Here is a 15,525-nt window from a genome sequence, read left to right on the forward strand (position 1 = left end):
GGAATACCCAAATTTGAAGGGGTAGGTGATGGCCACACCTTGCCCTTCCACACACCAACAACACATTCCAATGCCTAACTGCCATCCGAGCCCAAGAGGCTCGTCGCCAATACCCTCACAGCTATAACCAATCCCTAATACTGCTGATGATGCTACCTAACCAAATGTCATTCCCCAGATCTGAAACATGAACCCCGTCATCCCGGAACAAGGCCTGATCGCCTATCCGGATACCATCATGAGAGATAACTAGGCCATTCATAAAACGCACTTTGTGGGCAACCACACGATTTAAGAGTTTCCTGGATTTTTTAATGGCCATAATGTTCTGCGCACTGCGCCAAACTATTCTCTTTAGGAGTGAGGACCAGAACACAGTTGTTCCGGGACGTAAAGCAGCAAGCTCGTCCAAGTCTTTTTTCATGCTTCACAACAAGTCCGTGGTCTTTCTGCTGACGAGGTCATTCTCCCCCAGTTGAAGAATATGGATGTCAGGGGGGCCAAACGCAGCAACTCTTTCTTTCAGCAATAAGAAGTGAGGCAGAATGGCTGGCACGGCGGTATCTTAAACCGCAAACCAAGCCCCCACCAAGCCCCCCGGTTGGGCGCTTACCTGTGGACATGGTGCTCCAGCCAGGTGAGTGGGGCAGGGGGCATAATGCCCCCTGCGTGACGCAGAAATCGCGTCCTGCCCACAACACCTCCTCTTGAGAGTCCCATGGACTGCAAGAAGATCAAACCTATCCATTCTGAAGGAAATCAGCCCTGAGTGTTCACTAGAAGGACAGATCCTGAAGCTGAGGCTCCAATACTTTGGCCACCTCATGAGAAGAGAAGACTCCCAGGAAAAGACCCTGATGCTGGGAAGGATTGATGGCGCAAGGAGAATGGGAAAACAGAGGATGAGATGGTTGGACAGTGTTCTCGGAGCTACCAACATGAGTTTGACCAAACTACAGGAGGCCGTGGAAGACAAGAGTGCCTGGCGTGCTCTGGTCCATGGGGTCACGAAGAGTCGGACAACTAAACAACAACAACCTCTCAATTGGAACAGGTGTCAATCTGCAAAAAAACCTGATTGTTCTGATTCAGCAGTAATCAGCAGGTTTTCCCAGGGAAAGGTGTAAGGACACACACACAAAAAACACACCACTTGGACACAGACCTGGAAAGCACAGTGCAAAATAGAGACTAGATGAGCCAGTCAAATGCAAAGGATCAGCAGGCTTTATCATCTATCCGGGAGACCAATGCAGGAAGAATTTGGAATCCTATTCCTTGCTTTATCCCAGGGATTGAGGTGCACAGGCTATTAAGTCAGAATTGCTTCTCTCATTTGTTATGGTGAACTTTGGCATGATGAGAAGTTAGCAATGAAAAGGCAGGGGCATTTTAAGAAAGGCCCTTCCTTCCTTCCTTTTTTGGCCACTGTTGTAGGACCAAATTCTTGGACTTCTATTACTGCCAGAGAGTGGGAAAAGCCCAGGATATAGAAACAAGTAGTGAGGATAGCAAATGAATAGAGTGCGGAGCGAGGAAAAAAAGAGGATAACTCCAACTTTTTTCATGTATTCATTAGGAGGCAATGAACATACATGGGGGTGGGTCATTGCTTGAAAGCTGCCCCTCCTAGTTTACATTGTTGGTAATGAACAGCTGAAAGAAATCTATAAAATGCTTTATCAGCTGCTCCACCTCTCTGAGTGAGCTTAGAAATACAGGAAGTCTACTGTACAGTGCCACAAAGTCTGACTTTGGCACCCAGAAAATTTCAGCAGAGAATTATGATGGGCTTCAGAGCACGTTTCTCTGAGGATCCATTTAATAAATGAACTTTTTTCTCATGAACCTTTTCCCCTGAAGAGAAGCTTCTCTTTCATACAAAGCTTTGGACATCTATTGAAATGTGATCACTTCTTGTTGAAGAAGTACCTGGCAAAGTCTCAAAAGGTGGATAGAGTTGTCCAATTTCAAGAGAACAGGGCTTCAGAAACTAGCCAAAACAGACAAAATATATCTAAAATGAGTAAATATATGCAGATGGTCTTGATTTGCTATGCTCCAGAGAATCAGGGCCTTCCCAGTACCAACTTCACACACATTGTAGTGGTTTCGAGGAAGAGAACAGAAAAGCCCTGTCGCAGGAGGTTACCAAGATCACACCCGAAAATTTGCTTCCCCCCAAAATGTAATTTGTTAGAGGAATTGTAACTCTGATGGGTAAAGTTCCCAGGATCCTTTGGGGGAGGGAAAGCAATGTGTTTTCAATGTGACCCAAGAAAGGGCCAAGCACTGGACTAGCAAAAAAAATAAAAAGCAAGACAAGAAATCCAGTAGATTATGGTCTGAGATATAGGTGAATTTATCCAGATTGTTGAGAGGCATGGCCAAAGACTTGGGTAATCTTTTTATGATATGGTGCTCTGTGTGAGGCAAAAAAATGACACCTCTGAATGGATCTTCTCAATTTTGTGCCCCCTTGGCTTGTTGCCCTGTGCAGGAGGGGCACTACCCCCTAAAACCAGTGATGAGGACTTCAGGAGTGAGAAGTAAGGCAAAAGAGTATTGGGAAAACAACAAGCCTTCAGTGTAGTCCATTTGGAAGCTGAAAAGTTGAGGGGTAGTTTTTAATGTTAGTATCTTCCCACCTTGCATTCCTCTGACTCCTGGACAAAAAAGGCTTCTCCATTGTCACCCAGCTTCATATGCAGATTGACTGGCTCGCCATTAATTTCAATGTCAACCTACAAAAAAAGAAGGTTAATTGTTTTTAGCCTAGGAAGCAATCCCAGAAAAGGCAATGGTGAAGTTAACACAAAAAGCATTCTAACCACTTTCCATATCTGGGACTTAGAGATGTATGAGGAATTTGATCTTTGTGAATTCCAAGAACAAACTGACCTCATCCACATTGTGAGGAATAGTTATCCCCTGCCTTTCACACTTCCAAAATATTCCAGTGCTTCAGCTCAAAAAACAATAAACCACACAGGGAACTTTATGTATTGGGGTGACATGCAAATATAGTGCAGTTAATTAACAAACACATTAAAAATCATTTTAAAATGCACATTTTGAAAGACGATACAACAGAGAAATTTGTATTTTGATAGATGTGAATGAATGTTTTCATTTTTCATTTCTAAAAATGAATTTTCATGCAGGTTATTCATAAACACATATTAGATTAGTGCAGAAACAGCACAGCATGGAATTGTGTAATGTTACCTCACCAGCTTTGATACGAGTTGTTGCTTTTTATAGCAAGAGAATAAAATTAAACCAGGCACTGCTTAGTTTATAATCGCAGTCGAAACACATGCACATGTAAATTCATAATTGTACATGCTAGACTTTTTCAGGCTAAGAGAAAGAAAAACAGTCCGGCCTGGTTTTTTTTCTTTTTCTAAAAAAGATCAGCCTGGCTGCAGGCCTGGTTTTACTGTGAGAACATTTGACACAGCACATTCCAGTGATATAATTCTAATTTAAATGGGGGCTTGCTTTCCAAATGGACAACTGCCTCTAGCGTCCAAGAAAGCACCCCATCTCTCCATGCCATAAAACTAGCCTTTCTCCATCATGAACCCTCTTTAGCGGCCCATGCTTCCATTTTGTCCCCCACCCACTACATTAACAGGACTTTGGTCAGAGACAAGGAAGAAAATACACTTAGTCACATTTCCTTTCATAAATATTATGCTTCACTTAAACCCCATCGTCACGAATGAGCATAGCAGATTTGAAATTGCAGGAAGCCAGTGGAAAGGTTGAAGTACATGTTGTACCTCATTGTGTGTATATATATTTTTAAAAGGTCAGGAACAATGTGGCATGAGATAAAGCAACAAACAAGCTCGTCTCCCCACATAGCAGGCACATCTTTGTGCAATACGGATCACTTGGCTGTACTGTGCAGAACACAGGTCCAATTCAAAAATGGCCCTCAGCAGGATGCATGACAAGTACCCACCTCCACTGTAAAACTGGTAATAAATAAATAAATAAATAAATAAATAAATAAATAAATAAATAATTATTTCTACACCATCCATCTGGCTGGGTTTCCCCCGTCACTCTGGGCGGCTTTCAACAGAACATTAAAAACAGAATAAAACTTCAGACATTAAAAACTTCCCTAAACAGGGCTGGCTTCAGATGTCTTCTAAAAGTCGGATAATTGTTTATTTCCTTGACATCTGATGGGAGGGCGTTCCACAGGGCAGGCGCCACTACCGAGAAGGCCCTCTGCCTGGTTCCCTGTAACCTCACTTCTTGCAGGGAGGGAACTGCCAGAATGCCCTCGGAGCAGGTCCTTAGTGTCCAGGCAGAACGATAGGGGTGGAGACACTCCTTCAGGTATACTGGGCCGAGGCTGTTTGGGGCTTTAAAGGTCAGCACCAACACTTTGAATTGTGCTTGGAAATGTACTGGTTATGTTGTTTGAGCCAATGTGACCTTGGACCAGTGTGTTTCTAGATTGTGCTTTTGTGGCTTCCCATATGTCTCACAGGGGACGCGGGTGACGCTGTGGGTTAAAGCCTCAGCGCCTAGGACCAGTGGCGTAGCGTGGGGGGTGCAGGGGGGGCCGGCTGCACCGGGCGCAACATCTGGGGGTTAGGGTTAGGGGGCACAAATCCACGGGTTAGGGGGCGCAAATCCATGGGTTAGGGGGCGCAAATCCACGGGTTAGGGGGCGCAAATTACTTGCCTTGCCCTGGGTGCTGAAAACCCACGCTACGCCGCTGCCTAGGACCTGCCGATCGAAAGGTCGGCGGTTCGAATCCCCGCGGCAGGGTGTGCTCCCGTCTTTCGGTCCCAGCGCCTGCCAACCTAGCAGTTTGAAAGCACCCCCGGGTGCAAGTAGATAAATAGGGACCGTTTACTAGCGGGAAGGTAAACGGCGTTCCGTGTGCTGCGCTGGCTCGCCAGATGCAGCTTGTCACGCTGGCCACGTGACCAGTGTCTGCGGACAGTGCTGGCTCCCGGCCTCTAGAGTGAGATGAGCGCACAACCCTAGAGTCTGGCAAAACTGGCCCGTACGGGCAGGGGTACGTTTACCTTTATATGTCTCACAGGAGACGACTGGACAGGTAACAAATTTGGGCTCAAGGGTTAATGGAAGTTCAACTCTTTCCTATTTGGCAGGCATGTTTAGAGAATTTTTAACCAATCGTCAATGTATAATGTGAGATAAGTCTGAAGTTCTGAATGGCACTTGAAAAGTATGGCCCATTCACCTCATACGACCACCACATATGGTAGAAGTCGCCCTCCTTGCTCTTGCATTTCCAGCACATTTTGTCACCTGTTTTGTAAATTTTTTTCCAATTTTACTGGCATTAAATACCACGTGTGAGGTACTTAAAAAATTTTGGGAATCTATTTATAATGAATTAAAAAAAAAAATTTAAATACACCTTCAGTAAAAAACCCGAAGCCTTCCTGCTGGGGATAATTGGTGAGGAAATCAAAAAGGAAGATAAAATATTTTTTCAATACGCAACAGTGGCCGCCAGAACCCTCATAGCACAGTATTGGAAAACATCAAAAACCCCAACTATAAAAGAGTGGCAATCCAAATTACTTGATTATCTAGAACTGGCAAAATTGACACAGAAAATAAGAAATAAAAAAGCACAAAATTTAATAATGAATGGGATAAATTTAGGGTATATATGGAAACAGAGATAAAGGGAAAATAAAAACGTTAACAAAAAACACATATATATATGTAAAAATCACAGTAGGTATGAGACAACGCTTGCTACGCAAAAAGCATTTTTAAGGAAAAAATACTACAGATAGATAAATAAGACAATATTTTCTGAAATCGAAATAAAGGGAAGTCAATCAGTGTTACTGTTGAGTTAATGTAAGTTGATCTGTCTATGTTTTATGTATTTTATGTTTTCTTTTTCTTTTTTCTTTTCTTTTTGGTCGTGTATTTTGCATTTTGTATGTTTGTGGTATGTATGTCATAACTTAATAAAAAGGGGAAAAAAAGAAAAGAAAAGTATGGCCCATTCATACAATCTTTTTAGCATGGCAGTACTGTACACAGATTACTAAATTTGCTCAAATGTCACAAGACCAGTAATCCATATGGTTTTGTGCTGAGAAAACTATATGAATGGGCATCCCCCACACAAGTTACTCATTTTTTTATTTAGCAAAATAGTAAGTGATATATATATATCTAAGTGGTTTGCAATGCTGTCTAAAATACACATTTAAAATACCAATAAAAAGCAAATATTTTAAAGAGCTAAAAAAAATACATACAAAATAAAATTAGTAATTTAAAAACACTCACGGCTGCTAAAATCACCCGCCTGGATAGCCTTGCTGGGACTAAACAGTTGTTAGTAGATGCCAAAAACAAAATCAGCTTCCCAGCAATAATCCATAACCCACATCCTGCAACATTAAGGTTACTAAGCGTAACTTTGTGAGAATTGTCGATCGTGGTGGAATTTGGTAGTTTCCACATTTGACCTCCTTGATCTTCAAGCATATTAGTCCTTGTCAACACACATCGAGTGTCACTTACCACCTTCTCACTGGAATGCAGAACACGCAGCTTCCCAAAGCGCACATGGAAAGGTGAACAGAGGAAGGAGCCATCTGGTTGCCTCACCACAATGACATCAATGCAGCCTGTCAGGGTGGCTGGGTTCAGGCCCTTATACAGCTCCTTCACAGTGCCAAACACCGTTTCAGCGAGCTGCCCCACATAGTTCATTGTCCGAGACTACAAACAGAAAGAAGGAAGATTCAGATTTTTAAAAGTTTTCGAATAATCATGTAATACAGGGTCCCCAACCCATGGATCTAGGAATCCATCTAGGAATGCTTCCATTGGTATCACTGGGCAGGTCCCACAGACACTGAGCTTCCATTTTAAGAAAAAGAAGTAATGGCTTCTCCACACTTACCCTTCCTCTGTTCTTTCCAGGCACGGTCCACACTTCAAAGGTCTGTGTCTGTGCACCCTTTCCTTGGGAGCTCTCCCTGTGAAATCCTGCTCTTTAAAGCTCAATCAGAGCAAACGGCAATTTGTGGAAAACCTGAATTGATGTTTGCTCTGAGCAATAAAGAGAGGGTTTTTGCAGGGAAAGCTCTGGGGCAAAAACAAAAACAATGCCCTCAGACACAGAGCTTTTCAGTACAGACCTCTGCCAGGAAAGAGCAAGGCAGAAGGTAAGTGTGGATAAGCCCTTTGTCTCTAGCCTCCTAGAAAGAAAGCTATGGGGCAAAATGTGCACATACCTTCTAACTAATTTATGTGACATGAGAGTGACAGTGATGTATATTTTTCCAGTACTAAGGAATGCTCCCTGTTATTAACACCATCAGAGAGAGAAAGAGAGAGGATGAGGATAACCTGTATTCTGTAATCTCCCACAATCAGGGCATAACTGACTTCCTATGGCAAGGATGAAGTTGTCAGGGATAGTTGCCTCTCTAATTTTGTGTTATGCTATGCTCTCCATAATAGCCAATTTTGGGTTATGCTTTGCCCCCATGGCAGCCATTTTAGGACTGGCACCCCCAGCACTCTTCCAAAATTCAAAATGTACCCACAGATCCAAAAAGGTCAGCAACTTTTAGTATATGGCACCTTTAATCCAAAGGAGGTGTTATGCCATTTCTGGACTACTTTGTGTTCTATATGTTACTATCTGTTCTGAGAAGGATCTGGAAGTTCAGCCACGTCCCAGCTCTAATTTTATAAAGTTTGCAGTGTGGGCAGTTACCACTTGGTAAACAGTCATCTATAGTCAGCCATTGTGATATGACTCCTGAAGCCTAAGGACACCACCAATGAAAGCAGACATATTAGGTTTTCCTGCTTCCTAAACTCATTCTACGGAATGCATGGTGGATGATTTTACACATCAGAAGTTACTGATTCCAGGGTTCTGTGTCACCCAAGATAACTAGGAGATTCAGCTGGTAAGAAGGATATCATCAGTGACATATGAATAATGGCTTCCTGAAAACAAGAGGTTGCAAATGCCACAGAGCCAACAGATACATGACTATCATAGAGAAACCAAAATAATTTCCCCAAAGCCATCTTCCCGGACAGGCTAGTTTTCCATTTTAAGAGCCATTGGGTGTGTAGAGAGGTTTAAATCCAGTTGGGCCACACCTGCTGGGTAGAATGACTAGCTGAACAATATAACACAACACGATGGCCAATAACAATGGCACTAAACACTATTTATAAACTAATACAAATGATCAGAATGACTAGGTAGGAGAACATCTAAGCACCCGCTCTTACTCAATTCTCCCATGCAAGTATCTCCCACAAACATTTTGGTGTTAAGAGGCAAACTCAGGTTTCGGAATCTTGTGCTTCCCTTGTAATGTCTAGATCTGCTTTCAGGATACAGGACCAGCAAGTGGGCTAGAAATAATACATGTGTCCCTAACTAATATTCCTAGGTGTCTCTGAAGCATTGCAATGGAAGGAGACAGAATTAGAACCACTTGTGTGGCCCTTTGCTCCCTAAGGAGAATCAGCATGCCTGCTACTCAACAAAGTGAAGATTCATTGGCTAGGGGTAGTGGACTGATATACCTTTGCTAGCTTCTATTTTCTGCCTAGATCTAATGCCCTATCTCTAAGCATGAGATTTTTAACAGACACCGCAGAAATGAACATTCAGCAACTGTTTCGCCAGCCAATTAATTATATGGGTTTTAGCTGATAAATCAGTTTTATTGATGAAATTTACATATAGGTCAAACATTGGTTCTGAAGCAGCACAATTTGATTTTAGAGGATGCACACAAATGTCATAGCAGGTATCGCAGGAAAAGGCACGTCCACCTATGCAAGAGAAAGGGGAAATGCCCTTTGGCCTTCTAAGTTTTTTAATGTTTGTGAAATTTTAATCAAGGGCACCTTTCTAGTCAATTAAATTATATATATATATATTAATCCATTCAATTCAACCAATCTGACAGCCTTGCCCATTAGCTTAGTTTCCATCCTTGACATCCAAGAAATTAAGATCAGAACATACAGAATACTTGAAGAAACTTGCACCTCGGCAGAGCAAGCAATTCCAGTGTTGATCAACGTTACAACTTTGTTTTTTATATGAGTGCACTCGCATTATTCATGGGAAAGGCTTTGAACCTTATAATTAAGTCACGAGGAGTTATTAAGAAGACTTCAGATGTCTATAGTAACCATGCACTGATGCCCCTTGGCTGCGCCAGTACATTACACACCTACGCAAATTAAGTAATCATGATGCACTCTTCTTACACTGAAGATGTCATTACAAGCTTATTTTACATAAAACACATAATGGACAGCAATGGCAGAAGCCTTAGTTGTTATTACAGTCTATAACAAAATGGACAAAGAACTGCTTTGACCTTGACTGTGGAAGAGCTAAGGGGCAAGAAAATATGCGGCATCCTCCATGGGGCTCCCTGTAGAATCAGGAGTAAGTCAGCCCACCACCACTCTTACTCCAGGCACCCATTACACAGGAAACATAATGCTCTCTCTGATATGAGCAGCCATCTACAACAATTTAATTTCGTCTAAAAAGTAATGGGGGAACTAGTAAAAGGAGATGGTAGCAAAAAAGTCACTGGTACATAGGAAGTTGCCCACAAATGGAACCAGAGAGTTACCACTGCCAATTCATGCGGCAACATTAAGGTAAACCACCACTCCCAATTAATAGGTAATAAGATGTACAATTAAAATAATAATCCAGTGCTAAAATAAGGCATCATGTAGGAACAGAATCATCTTGGCAACTGATTTAATAACTCAACATCCAAACACAGTTCAAAAATACTTCAGTTATCCTTCAGTATGTGAAATGGCTTACTTTCTTTTTGGTTTGAAGTGGCCGCATGGAATTATTTTATAGGAACTGGCACAGTCAAATTAAGCATAGTGCTATTTGTACATCAAAGATGCAATACTCATCTTCATTTAAATCCTTGGGTCTCAGGTCACCCACTTGCGCACACAACTGTTTCCTCACGATGAGATATACTACAACAAAGCAGCCATTAAAGGCGTGATAACAGAGAGCAAGTTCAAGACCACTTGCCAAAAGGCTGAATAAGTTACCTACCAGGGATGCTGGAGCAGCGCATTTCCTGCATTGTGGAAAACTAGATGACCTTTGAGGTTTCCTTCAACTCTGCAATTCTATGACTAATTCTCAAGGATGTCATCTGGCAGCAGTTTCTTCCCCCAACAGTTACTAATGGACACCAAGGTCCTGACATTTCCATTTCTTATTAAAGAGCCTCATTGAAAGCAAACTCTAAATAATGTCTCTGTGTGTTTCTGCCCCTTTCGTGAGTTCATCTTTTTTCAAATGGCTCTCACTTGACAATCTATAAATGGTCACTGGGGAGGAAGTAACCTCACAGGGACTTGATTTATTTGGTACTCAATGTTATTTAGCAGTGCTCATTTAGACTTTTCAACCCTGCAACATTTCATAAAAGAAAATAAGAACAAGTGTGTATTTTGTAACATCCTGTGTGCTGTGCTCATTTGTTCAGCCACAGTCGGCAATGTACTGATGTAAAGAAAAAGCGGGTATTTGTTACCCACATTGTCCCATAATATTTAAAAATGAACACTGCTCCATTACACTACATAGAGCCTGGGTCTGATGTCCAAAGTTTTTCCAAATGGTCAAGGAGAAAGGAGAAATTGGGATTGTGCCTGTCATGGGCGTGGCCAGGATTTCTGTTGGGGGGGGCAGAACCTCAGTTTGCTATGTATTTTTATTGATTGGGGGCAGCAGCCCCCCCTGCCCCACCTTGGCTATGCCCATGGTGCCCAATTGCTCCATCCCTGACCTCCATTTTTGTGTAGGAGCTTACATGAGTGCTAACACAATGTGCTGGGCACATGACTTGTGTCCTGAAAAAATACAGAGTGTTCTAGTGTTACCCTAAATGCATGTCTCAAGAAGTAAGATATGCAAGAGTCCAACCAAGCTTGGTGCGGCTTACTTGGGAGGGTCAAGATAACCCCAGGACAGAATTCGGGGGGCGAAGAGGCGGTCATTCTATCAGCCAAATGCTTGCACTTGGAGATCTTTCTCCTTAATGCTACAATGAATTAAGTATATGCAGCGCTTCAGAAAGCAATAGCCACAGCAAGCAGAATACAAAAAGACACCCTCCAGCAGCGAAACTTTTGTATCCTTGAAAAACACCATTTACCTACAACAGTGATCCTCTATTGGGAAAAGAATGCTCCACTGCGACTATTGTACAATTACTGTATGTGAACACACACAAAATCCATGAACCCATGGAAATGCCCACAGCCATGTGCAGAGCATCTCAAACACACACACACACACACACACACACACACACACACACACAGCAAAGAAAGCTGCTTCTTACCCAGCAAATTTGGGGCAGTTTCACATTGCCTCCCTCCCTAGAAAGAAACCCACCTCTGCTGAGCAATTTGAGAGAGCCGATCTTGCTCCCAAGCATCTCATAAGGCCCTCTGGAATCTACACTGAGCCAAACTGAGCCAGCATGAGGACCAGACTTTTCTTTCTAAGCAGACAGCAGAAGAGCTGCAGGTGTTTACCTTTCCTATCCTGCAAATATCAAGGATAAAGTGATTCCTAGAGAGGCAGGGGGAAGGGGCCCTGGCTGACTCTGGAAACTTCATTGCCTCTGTCAGCTCCATGCTGTTCAGAGCTGAGAGAAGGTCATGAGACAGTCCCCTTGCCACAGTAACCTGCTGAGCTGAGCATTCTTTGGTGCAATTTAATTGGCAGCTACGCAGGCAAGCTCACAGCCCATAGCACAGAAACTGTTAGAGCTCCCCTCTCTGTCCTCAACAGTTATGTTCACCTAAAGTCTTGAGGGCAGCTTTGGAAAGCATTCATAAATAGTGTGCATGTGCACAACTGTGTAAAATCATACTTTGTTGACACAACATTGTTGTGGACAGGGTCCTGGGTTATAAGCAACTTCGGGACAAGCAAAAGTCAGCAGCAGGGGCTCTTTTCTCAGATCTCCATGCTGGACAAAGCCATCAGAGGCCTGGAGTTTGCATCCATAAAGAAAGCAACATGCATTTGTGGCAGAACCGTATATTTGTGAACTTCCAGCAGAGTACTCTAGAACAGTCATCTTCAACCTTTTCAGATCCAGGGCCCACTTTTAACCCAAACATGTATTTGAGGAACCATTTCTTAATCTTTTATCATATAATTGCATGGTGGTCGTGCTCCTGTTGTGACCCAGTTTAAGAGACACAGCTACAGTGGCCGGCTGAGAAGCTGGCAAGCCTAGCTGCAGGTTCAAGTTCAGCCATAGGTAGATCCCAGGCCTAAGGTTGTGGGAAGACTGTCAAATTACATGATCCAACACCAAGAGCTAAAAGGTAGAGGGAATACTCTTAAACCAGGGGCTGGTTGCCAATCTATTGCTCTCCAGATGTTGTTAGACTGAAATTCCCATCATTCCTGGCCATTGGCTGGAGATGATGGGAGTTGGAGTACAACATCATCTAGAAGACACCCCAATGAACTACCCCACTCTTAAAAAATGGTAGCGGTTCATTAGAGCAGAACACAGGAGCAGAGAGACTGTAGGCCTTGTGTTGCTGCAGATAGAAAGTGGTAGGAGTCAGAATAACAGGTCCCAAGGCCCACTGTAATTTCTCAATAAAGCCACCTCAACCTTCTGCATTTCTGACTTTTTACACAGGCAGCTGATGATGTTGTCATGAGCTCATCAGTGACTATAGTTCTGTATCAGCCTTTAGATAAAACAGGAAAGGAATGATTCCAGTGAGCCAGAGCTATGAAGTCAGTGAATCACATTAATAAATAATCTGCCTTCAGAGTCATGGAGTCTCGTGGAAGTCGAACTTTAGAACTCTATCCAGGCTCGAGAACTTAAGCTATATAAAAGGCTCAAAAGGAGGCCTAAATTTTAATAGGACCTGGCTATGAAATCTTACTAAGAGAAAGTTACATCTGTATGAGGGCATTCAAGACACATTGTAAGGCCCATCAGAAAACTGTAAAAACTTATCTGAAGGCTTGTAAAGCCTATTGGAAGAAGAAGAAGAAGAAGAAGAAGAAGAAGAAGAAGAAGAAGAAGAAGAAGAGGAGTTTGGACTTGATATCCCGCCTTTCACTCCCTTAAGGAGTCTCAAAGCAGCTAACAATCTCCTTTCCCTTCCTCCCCCCACAACAAACACTCTGAGGTGAGTGAGGCTGAGAGACTTCAGAGAAGTGTGACTAGCCCAAGGTCACCCAGCAGCTGTATGTGGAGGAGCAGAGATGCGAACCTGGTTCCCCAGATTACGAGATTACCGCTCTTAACCACTACACCACGCTGGCTCCCAAACAACCGCCAGAAAGGCTGACATGAAACTACAAAGTTTTTTTAAAAAACAAGGTACAAGCAAGAATACACACCATTTGGCTACTTCTTCATTATTTTAAGGTAAGAGAGCAAGAAACAAACTCCCAAGCCTCCCACAGTGGATGTTGCAACAAAAAGGCCCTGGACCAATTACCCTGCAATTTGGTATGTTTAAACCACTTTGAAGGGGCTCCTGTGCCCATAAATTTCATCTACTTTGGCCAAAAGGAGAAAAGGATATAACCTTTTTTAGATTTCCTGTTATACTGAATTGGGAAACACAGTGGTTTTATTTTATAAAGAGTTACACAGGAGCTGAATTGCAGATCAAAGGGATAGCACACAGAGTGACTCAAACAGGCTGCAAATGCACAGATAAACACACCTAGTATTTATCTCGGACTTGAGCACACTGAAACTTTACATTCATTGGAGCACACACTTTTCAGAGGTAATACCCAGGGCTCCAAATTTTAAAATTACCTGGTAGAAGAGACCAATAATTCAAATTCCTGAAAGCTGTTTGCAACAACACTCATAAGGGAACTTCAGAGCCACAAAGGTCATTGCTGCTTTCTAGTACAGCTCTACCAAAGAAAGCTTTCCCCGCTATTGCACCTCCATGTAGTAAAGGGAGAGACACACACACCAGCTGGGTTTCTGTCTGTCATTAGAAATTAAAGGCACAAGTGCCCTGCCGGAAAACAAAGCAGGAACTCTAAAGCCAGCCCCTGCTAACAAGAAATTCAGCCAAGGCTTGTTCTCCTTCCTGAACTGCTAAGTAGGCCAGGATGGCAAAGAAAACATCCTGTACCCTTATCGGTGTCAATGCTGTGAAAGCCATCATTATTTTCTTTATCCACACACTAAGTACCTGCAGGACAGCCACACAATAAACAAAGCTTTCTTCTCCTCAGCTAGAGTACACTGAGAACAACCACATTTTGTCATGAACATGCACCAGTATTTCTAAACTGCTCAGCCCTTTCTGCAGTCGAGTGTTTCACTCCTAGGCTACTGCTGTCCTTTGCATTTGTCACCCATCTTTCCTTCACCTGGTGATGGAAAGGCACACCTTAGAAAGAAGCTCTACTCCGATCTCCCTATCTCATAGAATCATAGAATCATAGAGTTGGAAGAGACCACAAGGGCCATCGAGTCCAACCCCCTGCCAAGCAGGAAACACCATCAGAGCACTCCTGACATATGGTTGTCAAGCCTCTGCTTAAAGACCTCCAAAGAAGGAGACTCCACCACACTCCTTGGCAGCAAATTCCACTGTTGAACAGCTCTTACTGTCAGGAAGTTCTTCCTAATGTTTAGGTGGAATCTTCTTTCTTGTAGTTTGGAACCATTGCTCCGTGTCCGCTTCTCTGGAGCAGCAGAAAACAACCTTTCTCCCTCCTCTATGTGACATCCTTTTATATACAGTATTTGAACATGGCTATCTCCACTTGCAACTTATTAAATTGGGTTTCCGTACATGCTCGGTGTATTTGACTCAGTTCTCCAACATTGCTCATAGGACATCTGTAGCAACTTCACACACCACCCAACAGCTGAGTGGTAACAACACAGCAGGTAGAAACATGCAATTTTTATCTGCTGTCTTTCAACAACTCCCACGGAAATGAGACTGGCCTGTCTCACTCATGATCTATCAAGCCAGGTGCAGGCCACAAGGAGCTTAACAGCCTTTCTGATTTTGCTGCCTGGCCATAGCACAAGAACAGGCTAGCTGTCAGGTAGTCGGCAAGCAACAATGCATAGCTTGTGAGCTGCTTGGTGAAGGGCGATAGGTCACTCATTGAGCTTCTGCTTTGCTTGCAGAAAGGTGCCAACTTCAACCCCTAGCAACTTAACTTAGAGCTGGGAGAGATCCCATCTGAATCTCTGGAGGGCTGCTGTCAGTGTAGGCCATATTGAATTAGACCAGGGATAGCCAATGTGGTGCCTGCCATACATTGGTCTCAGCAGTATGGCCAATGGTCAGGATTAATGGGAGGTCCACCACACCTGGATGACATTATATTGGCTACACCTGAGCTAGATGGACCAGTGGTCAGACTTCCCATGTTCCTATATTTGGATTCATAGGTCACAAGATGTGAA

General features: G+C 43.1%; 2 protein-coding genes across 4 annotated transcripts in view; both read right to left on the reverse strand.

Moving 5' to 3' along the window:
• The window catches only part of MANBAL (mannosidase beta like), a 353,967-nt gene that overhangs the window by 275,720 nt on the left and 62,722 nt on the right, over positions 1 to 15,525 (reverse strand). The gene's annotated exons all lie outside the window — the stretch shown is intronic.
• LPIN3 (lipin 3) overlaps positions 1 to 15,525 on the reverse strand; it is a 39,781-nt gene that overhangs the window by 22,733 nt on the left and 1,523 nt on the right. For all 3 annotated transcript variants that reach the window (XM_081867620.1, XM_081867618.1, XM_081867619.1), the window contains exons 2-3: positions 6,554 to 6,754; positions 2,649 to 2,744 (exon numbers count right to left, since the gene is read on the reverse strand). In XM_081867620.1, the coding sequence (XP_081723746.1) occupies positions 2,649 to 2,744; positions 6,554 to 6,745 (288 nt within the window). In that variant the 5' untranslated portion in view covers positions 6,746 to 6,754. The remainder of the gene's footprint in view (positions 1 to 2,648; positions 2,745 to 6,553; positions 6,755 to 15,525) is intronic.

Source organism: Podarcis erhardii (assembly GCF_964252035.2).
Source record: "Podarcis erhardii genome assembly, chromosome: 6".
NCBI lineage: Eukaryota > Metazoa > Chordata > Lepidosauria > Squamata > Lacertidae > Podarcis > Podarcis erhardii.